General features: G+C 38.5%; 2 protein-coding genes across 6 annotated transcripts in view; one reads left to right on the top strand and one right to left on the bottom strand.

The window, feature by feature from the left end:
• The window catches only part of ttll7 (tubulin tyrosine ligase-like family, member 7), a 94,178-nt gene extending 90,551 nt beyond the window's left edge, over positions 1-3,627 (bottom strand). The window contains exon 1 of the mRNA XM_061738391.1: positions 3,392-3,627. The gene's annotated coding sequence lies outside the window, so the exon portion shown is untranslated. The remainder of the gene's footprint in view (positions 1-3,391) is intronic.
• Positions 3,628-7,439: 3,812 nt separating this feature from the next.
• Positions 7,440-23,519, top strand: prkacba (protein kinase, cAMP-dependent, catalytic, beta a). Of its 5 annotated transcripts, none has more exons than XM_061738389.1 (10): positions 7,440-7,760; positions 11,978-12,033; positions 12,364-12,492; positions 13,545-13,643; positions 14,924-15,006; positions 15,096-15,222; positions 15,517-15,612; positions 21,952-22,074; positions 22,180-22,344; positions 22,459-23,519. In XM_061738389.1, the coding sequence occupies exons 1-10, from the start codon at positions 7,715-7,717 to the stop codon at positions 22,582-22,584; spliced, it is 1,050 nt and encodes a 349-aa protein (XP_061594373.1). In that variant the 5' UTR covers positions 7,440-7,714; the 3' UTR covers positions 22,585-23,519. The 5 variants fall into 5 exon arrangements, with proteins under 5 accessions (XP_061594373.1, XP_061594372.1, XP_061594369.1 ...); XM_061738388.1 differs by having other exon boundaries at positions 11,972-12,033; positions 22,459-23,518; XM_061738385.1 differs by lacking the exon at positions 7,440-7,760 and adding an exon at positions 8,604-9,699 and having other exon boundaries at positions 11,972-12,033.
• The last annotated feature ends 2,810 nt before the right edge of the window (positions 23,520-26,329 follow it).

The raw sequence follows: 26,329 nt of genomic DNA, 5'->3' as shown, positions 1-26,329 counted from the left end.
ACTCTGGCTTTGTGCCTTCCTCCAGATAAGAGGAGGAACAAATGTGGGAGCTGTCAGCCCACTGGGTACTGACATACTTCAACACACAGATGTTTAAGAGGAAAAAAAGGAAAAGAAAATCCCAGTGGTTTAGGAAGGATGGTCAAATGTAAAATTCAACAGCTGCAAGAACAATGCAATTTAATTCTTAAATTCACTACAATATTCCTTTGAATTAAATGGAAAGTGATTCTAAATAAAAAAAGAGTTTCGATGTTGATCAGCCCAAGTGAATATGGGGCATTTATAAGCAATAACGTGAAACTGAGTTGTTTAACACCTTAAGAGTCTACCAAAAACAGTGTTTTATAAACAATGGTTTCATTTATGGAGAGAGGAGTTGATGGCAGGACACCACCAGAGAAGCAACAGAAGCAAACTAAAAAGAAAAGAAAAGAAAAGAAAGGAAAAGAAACAGCAACATGGGCTACAGTGGAAGGAGCATTTATGACCTGCTTGTATTATAAAAATATGTCAGGGGTTGTCTCTGAGATAAATCCCATCTGATGCTGGGTGATGAAAATGGGCAAAGAAAACTTTAAAACTATACCAAAATGACGTTGGGTATCACAATCTCCATTCTGGAGAACCCACTGAGTGCCCATCATTGAGAGAACATGATTTTCCTCGCTTAACTCAATGTAAATACTGCTGAATGACCTCAAGAAAACCATTCACAACAGACATCACAAGAACATGATTCAAAAACGTCCTTTCATTGTATTAGCAGATTATTCATATCATATCCATCTTAAGCCGCATCACTGGGTTTTAGCCAGGAGGCAGGATGTCAGCAACAACACATATGTTAAGCTGTCATTATGCAGTGGTGGACAGTAACGGAGTAAATTTACTTGAGTACTGTACTTAAGTACATATCCAGAGGATTTGTACTTTACTTGAGTATTAGATTTCTTTGGTACTTATTACTCTTACTTGAATACATTTCCAAGACAAATATTTTTACCTTTACTTGAGTAAATTTCTAGGAAGGCTGAAAAGTACTCGTTACTTTCAGGTCTGCTCTTTTTTCTTCTTCCCTAAAATCCTATTGAACACAAGCTGTTTTTGTCAAAGGAGGAGACCTATCACAGTGCACGCTCTCCACTGGGATGTACGTAAAGCGTAAATACGTCAAGCTTCCTCAAAACGATACCGCCAAAGTAGCCTGCGTTTGTCAAGACAGAGCCGCAACAATGGCTACGCCTGCGTCAGGAGAAGAAAGACAATCCGCTGAGTCGTCTGAGTCTGATAATGAGCCGGACTCGGAGCAGGGACTTTCACAAAATCCTTGGCCGTATCTTAACTCAATGTTTGAGTTCGACCGAATAAAAAACGACGGCACAGACAAACCACAGACATTTACAACTTAAACTAATTTAGAAAAAATATAGTAATTTACTGATGTGGAAAATAAGAAATGTACTCTTACTCTTACTCTTACTTTTACTTAAAGTAAATTTAAAAGCATTTACTTTTGGATACTTAAGTTCCTTTAAAAGCAAGTACTTTTCTACTCTTACTCGAGTAATATTTTGACTGAGCTACTTTTACTTGTAACGGAGTAAATTTTGACCAGTAGTATTTGTACTCTTACTCAAGTACTGGGGTCGAGTACTCTGTCCACCTCTGTCATTATGTAATCCATCTGCTCTGTTAAGGATGGACATCTCCAGCTCCATCACCATGTGTCCTGTAAGTGGCACAGAGTGGACCACAAAGAGACCAGAATGGTTAAAAAAATCCTCAAAGCTCATGTCTTTCATATGAAATCATCCAGCCTGGGATTAGCCTTGGACTAATATATAAAACAGTTTTATGAAGGGGTCTTGCAGAGCTTGTCTGAGCTAAGACGCAACTGCAGTGACCTGCGTCGAGAACTACTGTACACATATGGTATCTTCCAGACTAATGGGAGGATTACAGGCCATCCTGCTTCACACATTTTTGCCTACTTAACAGGATGAAAGCAAACTGGAGTCTTTTTATACATTATCCCGTGGCTATCTTAGACATATAAATGCTTTGGCTCACAAATGACACCAATAGCTGAAGCAGGTGTGTGAGATGCAGCTTTTCACTAGTCGCCAGCGAGCAGTGGCTAAAGGCTGATTTATGGTCCCGCGTTACACCAACGCAGAGCCTACGGCCGTACGGTGTGCGTCACCGCGTACCCTACAGGCTGATTTATGGTTCCGCGCATACACATATAAACGTAGACGCCGCATCGAGCGCTGAGCCGTACCTCAACGTCGCCGCCATATTGGATGTGGCAAGACTGCGCTGTAAACTAATACAAGTAAATGGACTTATTTTCATAAAGCACCTTTCTACAAAGAAATTTACGTTTTACGTCTCATTTATTCATTCACACACGCACTAATATACTTGAGAAACAGTTAGGCACCAAATATAATATATTTAATTTTCTCAGACGGCAAAAATAAGAACTTTATTGATACCACATAGGAGTAATTCATGTTATATCAGCTCACAAAAAATAAAGAAAAATCACAAAAATAAGAGAAGAAATAGATGAGAATAAGAAAAATGACAAACAAATTTTAAAATTTTCAAGTAACAAAATAACATATTTGAACCATTTTTCAGATTTTTTCAGTTATTTTATTGTCTGAAAAATTGTTCAAATATGTTATTTTGTTATTTGAAAAATTTAAAATTTGTTTTGTTGATGAGAAAATATGTTTCTCTATTTTTCTTATTTTTGTGAGGGGGGATATATATTGTTTTTCGGCACTACCTTGTTCTCTATAGCTGATATATTATGAATTACTCCTATGTGGGATCAATAAAGTTCTTATTTTTGCCATCTGAGAAAATTAAATATATTATATTTGGTGCCTAACTGTTTCCCAAGTATATTAGTGCGTGTGTGAATGAATAAATGAGACGTAAAACGTAAATGTCTTTGTAGAAAGGCGCTTTATGAAAATAAGTCCATTCACTTGTATTAGTTTACAGCGCAGTCTTGCCACATCCAATATGGCGGCGACGTTGACGTATCGCAGCAGCGGGCTACGCCGTCGATTTGACGCGGAACCATAAATCACGCTTACGGCGTAGGCTCTGCGTCGATTTAACGCGGACCCATAATTCAGGCATTGCTGTGGTGATGCTAGCCCCTTAGCTCGGGTCAGGTGGATGATAACAAAACATGGAAACAATCTGTCATCCTCCTAACTCTTACATCAGTGCCTGACACCAAACAAAATAGAACACCACCAGAGTTACAAGCAAGCAGAGAATATGAAACCCGACCCCGGGTCGCTCGTTTAGCCGCAGTGCTCGGCAGCAGCGACTGGTCACACAAAGCAAACCTTTTTAACCATACCTTTTTGTTTTTTTATTACTATTCCCGGCGCTTGCAGTGCAGCTCTTTTACGAGGAACTCATTGGGACGCAGGTCCCCCCGTAAGAAAACACCTTGTTAGGAAGAACGGTCCAGTCCCAGAAGTAGTACCATGACAACACGCTGGTTTCGGTGTTTATACATAAAACTCAAGTTGAATGACAAACAGCAGGGAGATGGGGTGAGAGGGGGAGGATATTAGTCCTCTTGTGGGCTGTAAGTGCTGGAGCGAGTCCTGGGAAAAACCATCGGCTGTTAGAGAGAGGGGGGCGAGAATCAAGGGCTGAAGTTTGCATTCTGGCACCAATTTACCGCTTTGTTTTCATTATTTGCCAAATTGGCACAAGTTATAATCTACGACGGAGTATTAGGGCCAAACACAAGACAAAAAAAAATGGAAATTACCAGAATAAAGTTGTAAAATTACGAGAATAAAGTCAAAACCTAATGTTGCGAGAATAAAGTTGTAATATTATGAGAATAAAGTTGTAATATTATGAGAATAAAGTTGTAATATTATGAGAATAAAGTTGTAATATTATGAGAATAAAGTTGTAATATTATGAGAATAAAGTCGTAATATTACGAGAATAAAGTAGTAAAATTACGAGAATAAAGTCAAAACCTAATGTTGCGAGAATAAAGTCGTAATATTATGAGAATAAAGTTGTAATATTACGAGAATAAAGTAGTAAAATTACGAGAATAAAGTCAAAACCTAATGTTGCGAGAATAAAGTTGTAATATTATGAGAATAAAGTCGTAATATTACGAGAATAAAGTCGTAATATTACGAGAATAAAGTAGTAAAATTACGAGAATAAAGTCAAAACCTAATGTTGCGAGAATAAAGTTGTAATATTATGAGAATAAAGTCATATTGTTGCGAGAATAATGTCGTAATATTAGGCCTTTTTTCCCCTAGTATTACGACTTTATTCTCGTAACATTAGGCTATGTCTTTATTCTCGTAATTGTACGACTTTATTCTCGTAATTTCCAATTATTTTTTTTTGTATTAGTTTGGCCCTAATATTCCGTCGTAATAATCCGTTATTGACAAGTTACAAGCAAATATAAAAGTATTAACTTAACTGTGAATAATGTTCCACACCTTAAAGTCTGTTTAATCCATGTTTCGGTGCAATTCTTCCTCCACGACTTGCTGATATTAACCTATGATGCAAGCACGAGGCAGCTACCTCAGAATCAGAATCAGAATCAGAAGAAGTTTTTAACACACAAGGAATTTGGTGTGGTGATTGTTGCAATACAAAAGAGCAAATAATATTAAAGGAAAAAATGTACAAATGTGTCGCTGACCATGGTGCTAAAAACAACCCTGACGCTGATGGGCGTGCCAGGTCACGTGTAGCGGTCATTAAGGTCATGTACAGCATTCCTATTGAAGGTTTTATCGAATATCATCAATACTTTTAGTACTTCTTTTTAAATACTTTTTAAAAATATTTTGTGACATATTGATTACTTGTGTAACTAATTATTTTACAATAAATGCAACCTTTGTAAAGTGAGGTTGTTTTTCTGCCACTCCTGTTTTTTCATAAGTGTTGAAGCACAATCACGAAAATAGACCTTTGAATAAAATATTGTCTTGATGTTAAAACAAACAAAATAATAATAACAAAAGAATTTGTTATGGTGATTAGTGCAATATAAAAGAGCAAATGATATTATAGGAAAAAATGTCAAACAAATGTGTCGCTGACCATGGTGCTAAAAACAACCCTGCCGCTGATGGGCGTGCCAGGTCCCAGTTAGAGGTCATCAAGGTCATGTACAGCATTGACTAGTTGCAAGCGAATATAAAAGGATTAACTTAACTGTGTATAATGTTTTCCACACCTTAAAGTTGTTTAATCCATGTTTCGGTGCAATTCCTCCTCCAACGACTTGCTGATATTAACCTACTGTATGATGCAAGCACGAGGCAGCTACCTCCAAATCAGAATCAGAATCAGAATCAGAAGAAGTTTAATGCCAAGTAGTTTAACACACACAAATAATTTGTTATGGTGATTGGTGCAATATAAAAAAGCAAATAATATTAAAGGAAAAAATGTACAAGTGTGTCGCTGACCATGGTGCTAAAAACAACCCTGCCGCTGATGGGCGTGCCCGGTCCCGTGTAGAGGTCATTAAGGTCATGTACAGCATTCCTATTGAAAGTTTTATCGAATATCATCAATACTTTTAGTACTTCTTTTTAAATACTTTAAAAAAATATTTTGTGACATATTGATTACTTGTGTAACTAATTCCATATTTATTTTGCACCAACGGGACATTTCCGGCTTTGTATTCATTATTTTCCAAGTTAGCACAAGTTATAATCCGTTATTGACAAGTTACAAGCAAATATAAAAGTATTAACTTAACTGTAATAATGCTTTCCACACATTAAAGTCTGTTTAATCCATGTTGCAGTGCAATTCCTCCTCCACGACTTGCTGATATTAACCTATGATGCAAACACGAGGCAGCTACCTCAGAATCAGAATCAGAAGAAGTTTATTGCCAAGTAGTTAAACACACACAAGGAATTTGTTATGGTGATTAGTGCAATATAAAAGAGAAAATCATATTAAAGGAAAAAATGTACAACAAGTTTGTCGCTGACCATGGTGCTAAAAACAACCCTGCCGCTGATGGGCGTGCCAGGTCACGTGTAGAGGTCATTAAGGTCATGTACAGCATTCCTATTGAAAGTTTTATCGAATATCATCAATACTTTTAGTACTTCTTTTTAAATACTTTTTAAAAATATTTTGTGACATATTGATTACTTGTGTAACTAATTATTTTGCAATAAATGCAACCTTTGTAAAGTGAGCTTGTTTTTCTGCCACTCCTGTTTTTTCATAAGTGTTGAAGCACAATCACGAAAACAGACCTTTGAATAAAATATTGTCTTGATGTTAAAAACACATTTAAAGGGGACCTATTATGAAAAACATGTTTTTTCTTGCTTTAACATATATAAAGTGGTCTCCCCTCAGCCTGCCAACTCAGAGGAGGAGGAAAGCAACCAAATTCTGCAGTGTCTGTACAGCCGCCCGGATGAGCCATCCAGTGTCATGTGACTTCTACGAGCCGTTCAGATTCGGTGCATTTTCTTTACGTAACCAAAATGCAAACCACGCCCACAACTATAAAACTGTGTAAATGCATGCGAGCGTCCGACTATCGCACTGCACAGCCACCGCACTCGCACTGCGTGACATTGGACGCTCTCTGTCCATCTCCCTCCAGCCAGCTGCCACTTTATTGAGGTTTTTGTAGTGAAATGAGGAGGTATCACTAGAGGTAACTTCTCATTTCAACTAACTGGATCAGCCGTATTAAGTGAATTATTTTCATTATGTTCAGACTTACATTTACCCCTTTTCACTTTCTGAATCTGCATTTATTGTCTTCCCAAATGTTGTAAGGATAGAATTGACCCTACCATTATTAAGTGAATTATTTTCATTATGTTCAGACTTACATTTACCCCTTTTCACTTTATGAATCTGCATTTTTTTTCCCCCAAGCGCACGTTTGACTGGCTGATGACTTTCTCCCATGAAAATAACAATTTTAACTTTTTTTTAACAGATTTATTTTGCATTGATCATTTAGCCTATCAATGAATTAGGTTCATATTGGTGACAAATGTAGCCCTGACCCCCATTCACCCAATCTGTTTGGTCTTATTAATGTCCCGTCCCCAGCAAAAAGTGAACATGCCGTTATATCGTCCCTACCAATGTTGAGACCAAACCTACGCCCTTGGTTATGTTTATGTAATAATTGCTCGGGAGAGGGTCATGTTCTGGGTCTCTGGAAAGCGCCTAGAGACAACTTTCTGTTGTAATAGACGCTATAATAAAATCGAATTGAATTAAATTGAAGAAAAAAATGAACGCAATATCCTTGCTCTACATCCACTAATTCCGACTGGCTCATGAAGGCAGCGTCTCAACCATATCCACCAAATCCATCCGTGGGCATTCCGACGGGCCGTGAAGGCAGCGCGGGACGACAGCAGGCAGAGGTGAAAAGTCTGGATCATGTTGTCATTCCAGCGGAGCCATACGTGAACGATAAAACGGGCTCTATAAATAAAGATTAGCGAGGCGGCCCGCAGAGCACGTCCAGGTTCTGTCCGCGGAGGAAACAACATTGATGTCGTTTTTAAGCGGCCCATCTCGTAGAGGCTGATATTCGTTACTAGCTCTTGGAGGACCGTCTCGGCTAGCGGCCACCATCATCGCTGCTGCAGCTGCGGATCGCCCTGCTACGATGGGAAACACGGCCACTGCCAAGAAAGGCAATGAACAGGAAAGCGGTGAGCTCTTGGACAGCATCCAGCCAGCGGTTGTCCGGTTTAATATTAACAGTTGTACAATTGTTTGCTTGCTCATCGCATTCATTCGGGAAGCATCCTTTTTAGCAGCTGTGCAGCTAAATCGACGCAGAGCCCTACGGCGTAGGTTACGCGGAGACGCGCCCCGTACGCCATAGCGCTCTGCGTCGATGTAACGCGGGACCATAAATCAGCCTTTAGCAGACAGGACAGATACACGGGCTGCACGAAAAAAGGAAAACATCTTTGGTTTACATGTCTTTTTTTTTTTATCTGAATAGGAACATGTGCCACAAACTGATGCAGTCACCTTATTATTATTATTATTATAATTGACAGTGAAATCTGAGCATATCACAACATTGGTCCTCACCATGTTATTGAAGCTTTTTTCCACAGCATTTGTTCTGGCATAAAGAAACTAATGCTATTCTAATTGTTGTATAATGCCATGTGTAAATAAAGTCATCAATCCGTCATGTTTGATTTCCAAATGGCTAAGATCACGTGGCTGGACCCAGATAAGACCAGAAGATTTTGGTTTCCACTGAAGTTGCAGTACTGAGCCTGATAACTGCTTACTACAGGTAGACGAAAATAGATTAACTGAAGGATTGCTTTATTGAATGAATCAGGCTAAGTATTCGTTATATACACACACACACACACACACACACACACACACACACACACATATATAATCATATATATAAATATAAAAATGTATAACATTCTACCTATTTTGAAAAAGAAAAGCTGCTGTCAATATGGTTACTGCAAATTCAAATGCAATGATACTAAGATTCAATTTTATTTTATTTATATAGCACCTAATACAACAGAAGTTGTCTCTAGGCACTTTCCAGATAAGATAATATAAGATCTTGAGTTGATGCTTTAACATCAAGTAGCTCTCTTCATAGTCACATTCCACCTGTTGAAGAACCTGAACATTACTTGAAATACGTAGCCAGAGGCAAGCACGGTGTTGTATGTGTAAGCCCTCACTAGACTAAGCCTGTGCCATACCTAGTAGCGTGCCTGGATTTAAGTGATCTTGACCTGCTTTCTGATTGGCAGGGGTTCACACAGTCCCAGAGACCTGTGAGACTCAAACCACCTGCACTTTCTGTAGGGAGGGGATGATGGCTGTGTACAGTGACACTGTAATGAAAGCTGCAAGCTACTGCATTATGTTAACAGGTTACTGTCAATGAGGCTTTTATTGAGATTTTAAAACTTTAATGTTATTATATTTATTTTTTTGACTGGAACATATTGACTCAAATATGAGTTCCCTTGGGATCTTGGGCTCTTCTGGGAAAAGTTTTTGATGTAATGGTGCCAATTAAATGACAGGGAAAACTGAAAATTTGCATTGTAAAATATAACCACCAGAGAGCACAATAACATGCAGATGACTTCTCTTTCAATTGGTCCGTGGGTGTTACAGATCTCTTATCTGTGCTGTGCTTTTGACTAGGCATTACGTAGCTGACATTTTAGTGTTTAACGTGTATGCTTTTGTGATCACAAACTTGCATTGGAGACAAATTGAAGTGCTTTGAAATGGCTCTACACGACAAAAAAAACAACAAAAAACTGGACATGCATCTGGCCACTGACGCTGAGGCAGAGTACTTGAACAGGAAGTTTAACTTTGTGGTTAACCAACCATTGCAAAGGACTTGCCTTCACACAGGAAGTTAGTGTCACTAATGTTTAGACTGAAAACGGTTACTTTGCATGTGAACATTATTGCTCACACGTCAAGATTTCTGACTCAAAATGGCCCAGTCAAGGGATCAGTCTTTTGCCAGCCGTTTTATCCACAAATATCTTAAGACCGGACCAGAGCACAAAGCACAGGAGAGTGAGGTGCCTCATATCTCTGAGTTCACCGTCACATGGGATAAGTTAAGTAAGTGCAGTGCATATCTTTTATTCTTTACTGCGTAATCTGGTATCTGTTGCTCTTAGCAGGATGGGTTGCAGCTTGCCTAAGACGGCAGGTTTACTTGATTACTTTTACAACAAGTGGCTTGTCTTCATAAACTGTATACTCATCATATAATATATATATACTGTATAATGGATTTTACTGATTTCTTTTTTCTTCAATGTTATTGCATCAGTATTTAAAAGCATAAGAAGCATCATAGTTTCACAACTTGCGCTAGTTACTTTCCTCAACAATTTCCCTAACTGCTGTTATTGCACGCACTCTGGATACACCAGCAACAAACGTTTCATGGTATAGGCCATTTCTGGTGATTCAGTCATTCACACCATCTTAATATCTGTTTCTTTTTGTTTTTGTGTACTGTTTTGCCTCTATCAAATGTGTTTTTATGTAAGTTTGTGCAGTGTCTTTTCAGTCAGTGTTGTCTTTTTGTCTTAGTGGAATATTGAAATCCTGCACGAGGGGCAAGAAGAAAAAGTTAGAGCAAATATAGACTTCTTAATGCACATAATAAAAACCTGAAAGACCTAAACATTATTATGTTGCCTATTGTAAACAACTAAAAGTGTGCATGCCGTACAACAAGTTATAGACACTCCAGGCTACTGTTTAAATAATCTATTTCCATTTATGAATGATTTAATTAGGCTTTAGCACTATTAAGTGGTAAGGATTTCTTACATTGTCTCCAGTTCTGTTTTGTTGTGTGAATCTAAAATGTTCTTGTTTTTAGCTTTTCATAAATGTGTCTTCCTCTCTTTCTCTTCCATCATTTCCATCCATATGGGTGAATATCCCTGCAAACCCTGGGTGAACTGTAGAAACTTTTGGTACGCTAATTTTTTCATGAGACATCCCAAGTCACAGAGCAAATATTTTGTATGTGTACCAGGCATGCATATTTCCTTTGAAGAAATAAGAAAAGACATTCAATTGAATTAAGTAAAAAATTGGAGAAAAGAAAAGGAAAAAGGAAAAATATTAAAACACCTGCAGTTTTGTTTTTCTTTTTTTTTTTTACAAGTCATCTTCACCATAAATGTTTTTGGAAATATTAAAAAGATGGTATATCAGTAGCGGAAACTGACACATATTCCTGTTTTTATTTTTATTTTTTTTAATCTTTAAACTTTCAGACCACCATTTGAATGGAAGTTTTAACTTCCAATTGAAGTGTAACATCAAATTTTATTTTCAATGAAAACGGTTTCTGAAGTGTTCTTCAAGTTTTTCTTTTTTTCTAAACTCTTCCTAAATGCAAAGCCATCATAACAACAAAAACTATCCAGCAGTGGTTCTGAACCTTGGCTTAACAGTGGTTTATTTGAATTATCACATCAATGACCCCGGAAACAAAACCCAAACAATTAAATATAGTGCTTCTCACTATATTCTTTCTCTTAACTTGCTGGTTCAAAAAGGGCTGACACAGAGGATAAAAATAATTAAATAAAATGTGTCTGTTTCAACTTGTGATGTACAGTCTTTGTGCCTTTTTTCATTTTAGAAGAGTGTTTACATTATCTACAATTCATTGCATTGAGTTTTTCTGTATTTTATAGAACATCCCAACTTTCTTGCAGAAAAATCACAGATCCTGGTATCAAACGTTGTCCGTGCATTAGACCATAATCAGACTTTTATAATCATGTTCATCAGTGCTATCAGACACTTTCCTAACAGCTCTTTGACTTTGGACATCTCATGCCTGCTGTGACTTTCACAATGCACTGTTTTCTTGTTGCCTGCCCTGTAGTATCAGAAACGTGCATTTTGTTTTTCTCTCTGCCTATCGTAACTGTCTCTTTCCCACCTACTCCCATCTACACTTGAAATGGATGCAGAATAGCTTCATTTGAAATTGGCCAATTCCGTAAAGTCCACAGAGCTTTTTGCATCATTTTGTGTATTGAGATTTCCTGCTTAGGGGTGTGGTTTTGATTTTGCAATGAAAATATTTTTTTTGGTTCATGTTTTGTTTGTTTGTTTGAAGTATAGTATTACCTCCCAAATACTTAAAATTTGCTTGGCCTGACTTTCAAATATATTTGTTTCCCTTGAGCATCTTCAGGAAATGCTTTTTGTGTGTGTGAGTGCGTGTGTGTGTATGTGTGTCTTTCCTGAACACATTTACCTTCCCTGGTTTATTTTCCTTAATATATTAACTGACATTCAGTTATTTCCAAAGTTCTAATTGTTTTATCGTAATCTGTTGTGGTTTTTTTTGTAGTGAAAGAGTTCTTAGCCAAAGCCAAAGAAGATTTTTTAAGAAAATGGGAGAATCCTCAACAGGTAAGCTATTCTTTATGAGCACATTGCTTTGCATAATTCAGATTTAACTTTCTGCTCTTTTTTTGTCTTTTTTTTTTTGGTGAGAAAAATAAGATTTCAGTATTAAGGTCACTTCAGTCTCGTAGATTCAAACTTTAGCTGAGTACATAATTGTACTTTGCAGATAATAAGATGCATTAGGACTAAAACTATGTTCATTTATATTACGTGTCAGTTTGAGCTAGTTAACAGCAAAACAAAACTAGTGGCATCTACAGAAGCTGAAATGGTCAAAATGTAGCGGTTGCATCACCTTGTGGCTTCATTACCTCTGGTGATGTGTTTTCTCAGTGCACAACAGGCCTGGATGACTTTGACAGGTTCAAGACTCTGGGCACAGGCTCGTTTGGACGAGTAATGCTTGTGAAACATAAAGCTACAAACCAGTTCTATGCCATGAAGATCTTGGACAAGCAAAAAGTAAGTACATGGGTTTGGAAAAAATAAAATAAAATCCATGAGAGCAAGTGTTGTTAATTAGTCTAGTTTCTGAAAATGAGAAATGAAAATGAAAAAAAAAAAAGCTTCACATAAATACAGATGCTGTGTATTTCCTAAGAGGAAATGGAGTGCTTCCTCTGTAGTGCGACTAGCTTGTAATCACTGAAAACCTCAGAGGCGCTTCACATGATGCTTTCGATCTTAGATACTGATGTGAAAGTCATAAAGACAGTCTTGCTTGTGCTCGGTGCAGCACTGCTGGTGACACGTTGCTCTTGAATTTTAGCGGTTGGTTTAAGAGGTAGACCTGTCTACGTTTAGTATCGGTTCAGCAGAACGGCTGCAGAACTGACCGCTTACGGTGTCAACATTCTCATACAAGATTGACTGAGCTCTCACTGTTTTACCTCAGACTCGCTGACATTGTTTCCTTTAAAGTGTAAAATTCAAGGCTTTTTTGTAATTCCCGCATCAAAATATACTTATTATTTTGTCTCTGATTCTATGAAATGTATCCTGCTAAGACTGTTTGAATGTCAAGTTATCAGGCCATCAGCTGATCCATCAGTTTCCATTGAAGTATTTCAGTGCATTATGCAAATTAACGTCCGGAACTTTCCAAGCACTCTGACCAGGTCTAGTATCATTAGGGGATTTTCAGCCAATGTCTTACAATCATTGCATGCCAAAAGAAAGTACAAAGAGCTACCACATTACATACAATTTCAATAGCAGTGAACTCCAACTCAGAAGTCTGTATTTTGAAGCTTGAAATAAAATAGCAGACAATGTTTGTGTTTTCAACGCCACAGCCATGTAACAGTGACTTTGCCAGTAATAAAACAGACTGCTGTTTGTAATGGGTTGTCGGCCCTGATGATATATTTTGATTTTAACACTTCAATAATGTCATACATGTCCAAAGAAATTAGATATGAGATGTATGTAAATATCTTTGTAGATGTGTGATTTCTTTTGTCTCTGTACCATGCAGCGTCATTCTTATTTACTCGTCATTTTTGTGCTTTTAGGTGGTGAAGTTGAAACAGATAGAACACACACTAAATGAAAAGAGAATACTACAGGCCGTCTCCTTCCCCTTCCTCGTCAGTTTGGAATATGCTTTCAAGGTAACGATCGATTTAAAAAAAAAAATAAATAAAAAAATGTCTGTCTCTGATTTCCAAATAAGTCTTGCTTTTTCCTGTTCTTCCAGTGTTTTAGACAATCATGAATTAAATTTTTTTTGTCAACTCAAGAGAAAACATTTAAAATGTGTTTCTTATTAAAAGTAGAACTCATAATCATGCAAAACAAATAACTACAACAAAAGTAGCACTTTTATATACTATCCTCTCATACCCCTTTTACACCAAGCTGGTTCCAGGGCTGGTTCTGGGCTAGAGCCAGACTTAGCAACAGTTCTTTGGTTTTACACAGCCTAAGCACCGCCTCCTGGCTCTCAAAACTGGTGCTAGACAAGAACCAACTCTTTGCTGGTCTAGAGGAAAGAACCACGTTACGCCGGGGCCTACGTGCTTATGTCAAGGGCTGGGGGCGGTGTTACTGAGCAACAAGCAGAGTAAACACGGAAGAGCGCCATTTTAAACAATGGAGCGTTGAAGACGGCGGTTAAGTTAGCAGACTCTTTTATTATTACATCCATTTATTTAATTAATGGATGTAAAACAGAAGCAGCAGTGGTCCGTGGAGGAGACAACCAGCTTTTAACAAATAACCACGTGTACTAAATGCAGACAATGAAAACACGGCACAGCCGAGCGACTACATGAAAGGAGACACCATTACAGAGAGCAAAGTATCTTAATATCTACAATTACTGCTTACGAAGTCCTAAATAAACTAAACAGAAGTGTCCTATAATGTTTTCGTTTTCTACCCCAGAACATTTGACTGTTTGTTGACGTACACAGACGTATACAGTAACGTGATGACGTGGCTCTCTGGCCAGCTGCTGGCCAGCACCAGCTTCTGTAAAAGCAAACGGTTATCAACTGGTTCTTACTTAGAACCAACCGCGAACCGGCTCTAGCACCAGCACTAGCACCAGCCCTGGAACCAGCTTGGTGTAAAAGGGGGATCATTTGTCTAAACAAATGAAATGATGCAAAACACCCAGGCGGCGTGTTTTTGGTTTCTATTCATGCCAGGTATTTTCATACACAATGAAAATTCTGCATCTATAGAGAAGCATTTTCTTATTTAGATGCTTTTAACAATGTTCAAAAGCAACAAAACATTAGAACAATAAAACATCGTCAACAATCTAAGCATGTGCAGGATTGTTTGTATCCTTCCTGAATGCTGCTTTTCTTTTTTTTCTTAAAAAAAAAAGAATTAATATTAAGTTAGTGTGACTGTAGTTTCACTCGTGATCATTTTCTGGCAGGACAACTCAAACCTCTACATGGTGATGGAGTACGTGCCTGGTGGTGAAATGTTCTCACACCTCAGACGCACAGGAAGGTTCAGGTGCTTTGCACATTATTTTTCTCTCGTCCAAAGAAACTTGTGCTCATCCATTGCACCACGGTGTAACTTTCTTGATTTTTCTCTTTCAGCGAACACCATGCAAGATTTTATGCAGCTCAGATAGTGCTCACATTTGAGTACCTTCACTCCTTAGACCTCATATACAGAGACCTGAAGCCTGAAAACCTGCTTATAGATCAACATGGATATATCCAGGTACTTTATTTATGTGGAGTATTTGTGTCAAAAAAAGAAAGCATGAGTCATACTGCTGTGGTACCGGAGAAGGTAATCAAGAGCATTCAGCACTTACAGCAGTTGTTATGGCTGGTTAGCTGTAACAACTACTAAGTGCAGAGCAAATGGTGGATCTTTCCAATTTTAGCGTGCATGAAGACAGTGTTGTAGTGTTACTGTATATAGATACACAGTAATTTAAAAGTGTTTTAAAGTCCACCTTAATCTTTTCCCTTTTATTTTCTTTTTCTACTCGTGTTATTCTTTGCTCAGGTGACAGACTTTGGCTTTGCAAAACGGGTAAAGGGCAGGACCTGGACCTTGTGTGGAACTCCTGAGTACCTGGCCCCAGAGATCATCCTCAGCAAGGTGAGTCCTTCACAGTCAGCCATGTTACTACAGTGCAGACATCTAGTACGGGATCATCCAGGCAAATGTTTTCCATTGGCGTTGCTTTGTTCTTGAGGGTATTTGCCTGTCAAGTAAAATGAAAATAGTGACTAGAAGGATAAAACTCTGCCGTATATATTCATGTTTATATTAATCTGCAAACCAGGGTATCTAACTGTCCATGGAGAGGATTCACAGGGGGTGCAGGGTAATCCAGTGAAGACGGTGCAAAATGTTGTCATGTTTTTCTGCCGTCAAAGTGATAGCATGCTAGGTTGCAAAAGAATCTAATCTGAATCTTATTATTTTATTTTTTTCCTGCGAGGTCTTCTACATGGGTTTGGTCACTCAATCTGCTGTATAGTCATATTCCTCATTGTGTTGGACTGTTGTGTTGTCAGGTAGATAGCCGTTTAAAGTTGTGTTTGCAGTAATAGTAAGTCTGGCAAACGGACCCACATTTCCCAGCAATTTTTAGGTGTTTCGTGCTTTTACACATCTGATTCAGGTGAATCAGCTCATCAGCCACCCGTTAAACTAGACTACAAAAAACGCACATTAATTTGACGTGTGTGTTTTAAGCAGAGAATCTTGTAAAACATTAGAACAGAAAGTCCCATGAAATAGTATTGCGAAACTCTGAATTTAAAGTATGTATACGGTGCAGTTATTCATGCATCATTTAAATGTAAGAAACAGTTCAATTAAAACAGAAATGAATACTAAGCAAAATGGCCAAATTATGGAGTAAGATCAAATGTGAGCAGCTATAGTGCTCTCACTTCTTATATCACAGCATCATGCAAATTTAGATTTTTTTATTTTTTTTTCAACTGTGACAGTTGGGGCATTGTTAACACAGCAATTGGTGTTGCTTAAACACTGAGATTGATTAAAGGGTTAAACAGTATGTGAACAATGGGATTTTACAGAACTGAACAGTAACACCAGAAACCAGCCGGCTGTAGCCTAACCTGAACTAAAACCTTCCTCCTCCTCCTCCACATGAAGAAGGTGCTGCCTTCTTCCGAATCAAACACATCAAGGGAGGCTGCTGTAAGGTGACTGTAATTCTGTAATTAGGTTCTGTGTCTTTTTCTCAGAAGGGTAGCTTCATATGGCTGCTTTTGATTTTATCCTGAAACCTGAACCCTTCTTTCTGCTGCCACAGTAGAGACTTGAAATACATGTTTCACTTGAGCCAGCATGTATGAAGTCAGGAAACATTTCTGCCAAGGAAGGCATTCATAATTGTAAAGACCCTGAATATGAGAGATATCATTCTCAAATTTTGCAAGAACTCCCTTCACCAAGAGGAAACCCCTCAGCATACACTCGTGTAGCACCAAGAACAACATTGCATCTTCTGAGTAGATGAATAGAACTGGACTTTATCGTTTTTTGTGTTCATACACATTATGGACAAATGTAGTTTAGAAACATAACTATTACACTGAATTACAGATGCATCTTTATAGTCCTTGCTTTGTGCACTGGGACGCAGTCGTGCCTGAAGGGAAAGGGGCCTCCGCAAAACTGTTACCACAAAGTTGGAAGCATAGCATCGTCCAAACTGTCTTAGGCCACGTTTACACATAGCCAGGTATTTACAAAAACGGATATTTCCCCCTCTACGTTTTGAAAAATACCATCATTTACATCAGATCGTTTTCAAAATCTCTTCATTTACAAAAACCTGCATAAATACGCTGTTAAGGGGCGCTATGAGCTGCGAAACCTACAGGCGGCAGTATAACCAGAAGCATAAAGTCATGCTAGCCAATCGGAATCCTGGAAAAAAACATCAACAAATAACACGAGTAACAACAGTGGCCAAACAAATTGTAAACACAAGTCGCACACATGATGCTGGTGACGTTTCTGTCGCATAATGTGACTTTCTGAAGCCTCAATGTCTGTTTCCCTCTGTTTACAAGCAAACGTGAAAATGGGAGTTTTTGCAAATCTCCACTTTGGCCGGAGTTTTCAGAAATTATCGTTTTTGGAGACTTTGAGCTTCGTTTTCGTGTAAACGAACGGCCAAAACGCATGAAAACACCACATCGGGGCCTTAAAGGGGACCTATTATGAAAAACACGTTTTTTCTTGTTTTAACATATATAAAGTGGTCTCCCCTCACCCTGCCAGCACAGGGGAGACAAAATACCATGAATTTCTGCAAGGTCTCTGACCCCCGCAATCCAGAGTCCCCCAGTGTCACGTGGTTTTTTTTGAGCCGATTAAAATCTGCTCCCGTCGTGACGTCACGACGGGAGCAGATTTCCAGAGGTTCAGCCTCTGCTGCTGAAACCACGCCCACAACCAGCTCTCTCCGCTGCTGGAGCGGAGCTTCCTTCAGCCAGTCGGACGCGGCGCCGCGGCGGAGCGGATCCGGGTTAAATCATCCAGGTTCCCGGGTGGTTTGGGAGCTGGGTCCTCGGGGGTCTGTCCCAGGTCGGACCAGCTTCACCCTCCGAGATTTTCAGGCAAATCTGTCGGTTTGATCCCCTGTAACGGGCGATACGCCGCGGATGCGCTCCGGAGCCGATCTGTGCGCCCGCCGTGCGGTTGCAGCGCCCGTCGCGCAGCATCCCCCGGGCAGATCCGGCTGAAATTCCGCTGGTCGGTCCCCGGGAGTCCCTGCTACCAGTCCAGGCGGGTTCCTGCGGTCCCGGCCGGTCGGAACCGGTCAGATTCCCCCGTTAAAGCCGCGGTGATGCGCGCTGCTGGAGCTCCAGCAGCGCTGCTCCCGGGCGCCCGGCGTGGCTCCGCGGCCAGCGTTCAGCATCCGCCGGGTAGATCCGGCTTAAATAGTGCATAAATGTTATTTATATACAACTCATATTTTATTTTTTTAACAATAAAGTTTCCATTTGTGAAAATTCAGTGTTTTATTTATTTACAGGCTCGGGCTGCTCTGGCGGAGCGAGGTTTATTCTCCTCCCCTGTTACACGTCATTCAGGGAGCCAATCAGCACAGAGCCTCATTATCATACCCCCCCTTCCCTTAGAATGAGGCACAGAAAAAGAGGTTAGAAGCGGTAAAACTAGTGACAGGGCCCACAGGCTGGATTTATGATTTATGTAGAAAAAACAAGCTTTAGATTGTTTTTAAGACATTCAAGGCCTGTTTAAAATATACATTAAATGCCATAATAGGTCACCTTTAATATGCTAAAGCTCACTGGAGATGAGGAGCTAGACACAAACCCTGAAAAACCATTATCCCTCCACCAAACATGATATTTGCACATTGCAGTCAGGAAGGTGACGTTCTCCTGACATCCACCAAATCAGACTTTCCTACTTGACTACCAAACTCCACAGAGCATTGTTCCTCTTTCCCACAGTCCAGGGACATTGTGCTTTACACCGCTCCATTGTGATGATGGTGATGTGAGACTTGCATGCAACTGCTGGGCCATTGAAACCCATTTCACAAAGTTGTTGTGCTTACATCAATGCTGTGGAATCAACAGAGAGCTTGCAACTTTTACGCACCAAACACCTTAACAGTCACTCTGTTAACTCACTCACTCTGTCATTTTTACACATGGTCTTCCACTTTAAGGCTGAATTGTTGTTGTTCCCAAACACTTCCACTTTTTAATATCATTCACAATTGACCATTGAATATTCAGCAGGGATGACATTTCATGATCTGACCTATTGCAAAGGTGACATCATATCACAGTACTGCACTTAAAGTTACCAAGCTATTCAGAAACACTAATTTTGTATTAAAAATATTTCCAGATTGATGCTGCATGTCTAGTTGGTTGATTGCATACACCTGTGGCAAGGGGTGTGATTGAAACACCTGAATTTAATAATTAACAGGTGTTGCCAAATACTTTGTCCATGTAACACATACTCCATGGCTGCTTTATTAGATATACCAGGTGGATCTAATAATTAATCACATTTTTAAATGGAATTTTTAAGGTTTGATCAGCTATATTTGGATATCACTTGAGACTAATTTAATTCAAGGTTCACATCTTTTATATATGATCTTTTTTTGGAGGGGGGGTCATGCTCCAGTTGTGGACTATGTTAGCAGCATTATTAGATCGTACAGTTTAGATTGCATCAGTGTGTATGTTTGCTTTGATGCACCTGAGATCTCAGATTATGCACCATTTTAGCAGCAGAAGGACTGAATTAGTTTCGCTGTGGTTAAGTGTGGCAGCTGTGCAATTTTTCAATCTCAGGGAAAATTTGTTAAACTGCCTGGTCAAAAATGGCAGTGATTCTTAACTCTCCATGGCCGCAACTGTACATCGGCATTCGTGGTGTCCGCTGAACTGACGTTGATTCTGTAACATCTAATAGATGTGCACAAGTTTGTTAACTTGGCCCTTTATTCTACCAAAACTAAATCTGGTTCTCTGAGCTGGTGTTTAGCCCCCTCAACATCCATGTTACCATGTTTCAGTGGTGTCCTTTGCAAAATGAATCCAGCTCTTCTTCTCATTAGTCCCCTGCAATTTAAGTACGCTACCTAAGTTCTTAAACTTCTGAAATCTGGAAAAATGCTAGTTGTGAGACACAAAGCTGTTTGCTGTTTGATGTTGTCTGATGCTAATGCTTTATAGTAAGTCTGTTTTTAAACATTATGGTGTTAGATTTTACGGTTTTAGTTTTGCATACATTTCAAACCTAGTCACTGCATCACAGAGCTGTGGTCTCAAAACTGACCTCAAATAATAAAATTCAATGTAACTGTCTAACGCCACAATTCTGTACAACACTGTAATCGGTCTTTAAAGGGGACCTATTATGGCATTTAATGTATATTTTAAACAGGTCTTGAATGTCTTAAAAACAAGCTTTTGATTGTTTTTTCTACATAAATTAGAAATTCAGCCTCTGGGCCATGTCTTTATTTTTACCGTTTCTAACCTCTTTCTCTATGAGGGATTCTGAGTGGGCGGGGAGGCTATGATAATGAGGCACTGTGCTGATTGGCTGCCTGACGTGATGACGCGAATGACGCGATACACCGCTATGGAAAAAATGGTGGAAGCTACGGCCGGCGGAGTTAAGGCTGATTATGGTTCCGCGTTACACCAACGCAGAGCCTACGGCGTAGGGTACGCAGCGACGCGCACTGTAGGCTACGCCGTACCCTACGGCGTAGGCTCTGCGTCGATTTAACGCGGAACCATAATTCAGGCTTTATGCGAGCGAGCGTCAGCGACAAAATCAATTCCATCCATCCATTGGCTTTATTTTCTATTGGACTGTCCGCAGCGCCGCAGCGCCGCGCCGCTTTGAGCTGAACATTTGACGCCCTGCTTCTATTTTCTTCCTGTCGCTCGAGTTGAAAGCCGGTTAAAAGCGCTGTAGGAAACAGTCATGGATGAGGAACGGCTGATCCAGTTAGTTGAAATGAGAAGTTATCTCTATGATTCCTCCTCATTTCACTACAAAAACCTCAATAAAGTGGCAGCTGCTGGAGGGAGATGGACAGAGCGTCTGATGTCACGCAGTGCTACGCGATAGTAGGGATGGGTTAAAAATATCGATATGCATGTGTAGGAACGATTATCGATACATAAATCCAAGTATCAATTTAAAACATTTTTTTTTTTTTTTTTTTTTTTAATCCCGATTTTTTTCCCCCATTTTATCACCCAGTGCTCCTACCTAAGTCAGTCCTGGGCATTGCTCCATCTACCAACCCCGGGAGGCCCTGCACTGAGCTCAAGTCTCCTCCTTACTTGAGGAGTGAGCAGGCTGCTTCTTTTCACCAGGCAGGGTGGGGTTTCTCTGGCCGGACGTGGCGCGTGGAAGGATCATGTAATTCCCTTATTGTAACCAGAATATCGATATCGTATCGTATCGTATCGGAAATGGTATAGTCTTGGGACCTAGTGTATCGGAATCGTATCGTATCGGGAGGTCAGTGATGATACCCAGCTCTACGCGATAGTGGGACGTTCGCATGCAGTTACACGCTTTTATAGTTGTGGGCGTGGTTTGCATTTCGGTTACGTAAAGAAAATGCACCGAATCTGAACGGCTCGTAGAAGTCACATGACACTGGACGGCTCATCCGGGCGGCTGTACAGACACTGCAGAATTTGATTGCTTTCCTCCTCCTCTGAGTTGGCAGGCTCAGGGGAGACCACTTTATATACGTTAAAGCAAGAAAAAAAAGCGTTTTTCATAATAGGTCCCCTTTTAAATGTGTTTCTAAGATGCTACTAACCATCACATCTACCATGTTCCCATGCAAACACTTCTTCTATTCTTGTCTTTTTAAGGTAAAACCCTTGAAAATGAGTGAATGTCTTTCTGTTTTTTTCTCAGGGCTACAACAAAGCTGTGGACTGGTGGGCACTTGGAGTTCTTATTTATGAGATGGCTGCTGGTTACCCTCCTTTCTTTGCTGATCAGCCAATCCAGATCTATGAAAAGATTGTATCTGGCAAGGTTCGCAGACAAACAAACTTAATTTAAAGTATTTGTAACATTGGTTGTCTGCACCTTGTCTTTGATGACCCACACTTTCTTATTTAATTTCTCCATGTCGTGTAGGTACGATTCCCCTCTCACTTCAGCTCCGACCTGAAGGACCTGCTAAGGAACCTGCTCCAGGTAGACCTGACAAAGAGGTTTGGCAATCTGAAGAATGGAGTGAACGACATCAAAAACCACAAGTGGTTCTCCACAACAGACTGGATTGCCATTTATGAGCGAAAGGTAGGACTTGATTTAATCACTGAAGAACAAACAGGGGTAGTATTTTTTCATACTTGTTAACCCAGAGACATACCGTCACACCACATCTTCATTTAAAACCTTATACATTCTCAGGTTGAAGCCCCCTTCTTGCCAAAGTGCAGAGGACCAGGTGACACGAGCAACTTTGATGACTATGAAGAAGAGGAGATTCGCGTCTCACAAACTGAAAAGTGTGCAAAAGAATTCGCTGACTTCTAGTGAATGGGCAAAAGTCCCAACAGGGCTCTGGTGTTTTGGGATATTTGGACTAAACTGAAGGTTAAGATGGAACAGAGGCCATTACAGACTCAGAAGATAAAAATGAGTTCCATCATTCCACACAGCTGAATGAGATCCTTTTTGCCATAATCCTGCGTGCAGTTAGCACTGATCTACACACAGGCACATTATGCAGACACCCCTCGTGCTGCAACAAAAGTACTAGACCACATTGTCATTGTTTGTCTTTTATCTTTAATTTTCTGTGTTTCCTCTTATTTAAGTTCCCATTCGAAAATCATCATGGAAAATTGATATTACCCTCCTTTTCAAGAGGCACAAAGAGTGACTTTATTAGCTGGTGTTGCACATATTTAGGCATAGGGGAAATTAGGGGATTTTTAAAAAAAAATCTATTTTTTAATTTATCTATTGTCTTTTACTGGGCTGGGTGTCTTAAAAGAATTTAGTTCAGAGTTCATGAATCAAGTCTGCAATCATTGTTTGTCATTCCGGCGTCCTTAAGACCTGGAGCCATGTATGTGTTCATAAAGACAAAGATGCATGAGACAAACAGTTTCAAAAATCTTTTTTTTTTTTTTTTTCTTTTTTTTTTTTTATCATGACCAAATTTCAAACATTATGTGAAGGAAGAAAAACAATGATGACTTCTCAAAGGTTCCGTTTTAGCACTCCAGCTTTTGAATTTCAAAGACGCAAACAAAACAGTGACGAGATAGGAAGCAGAAATGTGTCAGTGCTTTGTTGTTAATTTATCAAATTTATCATTATTTAACCATATCTGTTCACAGGATATTCACTTTTTACCTCAGTCTTTTGGTGTGGTATTCAATTGAAGGAATTAAATTATATATATATATATATATATATATATATATATATATATATATATATATATATATATATATATATATATATATATATATATATTATATATATTATATAATATATATTATATAATATTACAGGTACAACTCTTTTTCAAGTGGAAGGAATCTGAGGATGTGTATATATTACTGCACACAACCGATTATTTGTTTTTGGTACATTTTAAAAGACATGGCATTTTCAATAGATGAAAGGTCAGTTTGTTAGATTATCTTAAGAGTATATCACGAATACAAAGCGTTGTTGCTCACATGGACAAACTTTGTCCTTTGGGGTCGCTTTTTGTTTGTTTTTCTTTTTTTTTTTTTGAACTACTTTGTTTGAGTAGAATACTCTGCATACTATGTAAATCTGCCATATTCATTTTATTTTTTACTTGTGCATGTTTATGTTTGTACAGCAGCGTCACAACAGGCTAAACAGTGTTCCCACAATTTTGTTTGTTCTTCTGTTACCTTCAAATTTTGTCACAGTCCGAGACATCAAAACAGTGGATGAGTCATTTTGATGTGCGTGCCGTTACCCACTTGAAGCAAAACCAAACCATTTATGTGTAGAGAAATATACATGTAAAATATACATTCATGTTGGCTACAACTTGGTTGATTCATCTTCTTTCTGGGGTTATAACATACAGTTTCATTGCAAAATTTCCGACCAACTTGCACACTGTGATAGAACAATAGTTACTCATTCTGCTTCACAAGGCTGAGTAAGGTCAGTTTGAGAGCACTAATGGGAGTAAATTATGATTTTCAAAAGAAATGACGTTTAAAAAAAAAAGTTTGTTTTTTTTAAATTATAATTTTATTTAGGACATTGTCCTTAAGGCAGTCTCTGCATATTTAATGCATATTGTTTCCCATTAGAGAAATAAAAGTTTTATAAGGTATTTGTTTTACACTAAGCAAAATTCAAGGCCTATAAATTCTGAAAAACTGCCTGTCCTTGATGCTAAAATATAGTCCCTACATCCCTTCATTTTATACAACATGTTGACCTGACAAGTCCATATGTTGTATCGAAGAAGGCAAAAAAAAATATGTACGATTTTCAGTACCTACGGCGCCACAGTATCCTTTTTGTTGCATTTTATTTTTATTTATTCATTTTATTTTATATTAACTTTTTCGAGTTGGTTTGTCTCCACCTGTCGTCAACAGAGAAGTCACAGTTTGAGATCATTTCTAAAGGCTGGACTCTCAAGGCTGTGGAGAAGTAAATATTTCACACGGAGTCTGAAGCATAAATCCTCTGATAGTCTTTCACGTTACGTCTTGAAACTTTTAAGAAGTTTTAATCATTATTAGACATGGCATTGGAGTCTTTGCATGTTAGGGGAAAGCAGTTTAACCAAAATCATCAATCCGAGACCACATAATGTGAAAAAGATTTGGGTAATCAATGCTTTGTTTCAGTTGGAACATTTTCTTGGTCTGGGAAAATGATGCGACATTTATTGTAGCCCTAATTTAATATCAAAAACACAATGGTTTCTTACACTGTTTTTATTTATATTTGTAGATGTCTAATAATTACCATGTTTAAACGTGTAGCTCAGAGTATATATAAGGAGTATACAAGTATAAGAAGATTCCAGATGTTTTATGTTCAAAAGTATTATAAACTGTTAATATACCGGATAATTTATTGATGCAACTTCATTTTCCCTTTTAGGAGCAAAGTATTTATAGTTAATTCACAATGATGCCTGTTCTTAAACCTTACTAATATTTTTTTCAACTTATGAAGTCACCTTTATCAAAAGAGAACCAACACAATCTTTCCAATTTCAGTGGTGAAAAAATCGTAATCCTCAAAATCTCACCATATTTTAATTTTAGACAAATTTGAAAAGTACACTTCAGTATTTCGCATGTCTCTCACCAAACTACCTGTGTGTAAATCCTCCCAGAAAAATGTGTAAAAGAGCCACAGCTCTTCATGCTGTTTTCTTCCTCCAATGTATGTAATGTTTGTCGGATTTGATGTAAAAGTTTGAAGCCTTCCCTAAAACACTTTACACTGCTAACTGATGGAAACAGGTTTATGAGTCCTTGTAGCTATTCACATGTGCCAGTATGGGATCAATAACCAGAAAAGTGTATTTAGTTTGTTGAAATTTTGCACATCATTTAGAAAGCTGACACGTTTTTCCCACCCATATTGTGTTTGAAGGGGGATTTTCTTTTCTGTAGCAGAGTTTATGTAAAGAAGGATATGTCATTATAATAAATTGTTTTTATGAAAATATATGCTTATGTGCATTCAATTTATCTATTGTCTTTTACTGGTCTTGGTGTCTTTAAAGAATTTAGTTCATAAATCAATTGTGCAATCATTGTTTGTCATTCCGGCGTCCTTAAGACCTGGAGCCATGTACGTGTTCATAAAGACAAAGATGCATGAGACAAGCAGTTTCAAAAATCTTTTTTTTTTTTTTTAACATGACCAAATTTTAAACATTATGTGAAGGAAGAAAAGCAATGATGACTTCTCAAAGGTTCCGTTTTAGCACTCCAGCTTTGAATTTCAAAGACGCAGACAAAACAGTGACGAGATAGGAAGCAGAAATGTGTCAGTGCTTTGTTGTTAATTTATCAAATATATCATTATTTAACCATATCTGTTCACAGGATATTCACTTTTGACCTCAGTAAAAAAGTTGGTGTGGTATTCAATTGAAGGAAAGACATTTTATGTATATATATATATATATATATATATATATATATATATATATATATATATATATAATATATGTAGAAAATGTATTATATATTACTGCACACAACCGATTATTGTTTTTGGTACATTTAAAAAGACATGGCATTTT

This window comes from Cololabis saira, chromosome 13, assembly GCF_033807715.1.
Source record: "Cololabis saira isolate AMF1-May2022 chromosome 13, fColSai1.1, whole genome shotgun sequence".
NCBI classification, from domain to species: Eukaryota; Metazoa; Chordata; class Actinopteri; order Beloniformes; family Belonidae; genus Cololabis; species Cololabis saira.
Note: the sequence above shows the minus strand (reverse complement) of the source record. Positions and strands in the feature narration are given on the sequence as shown.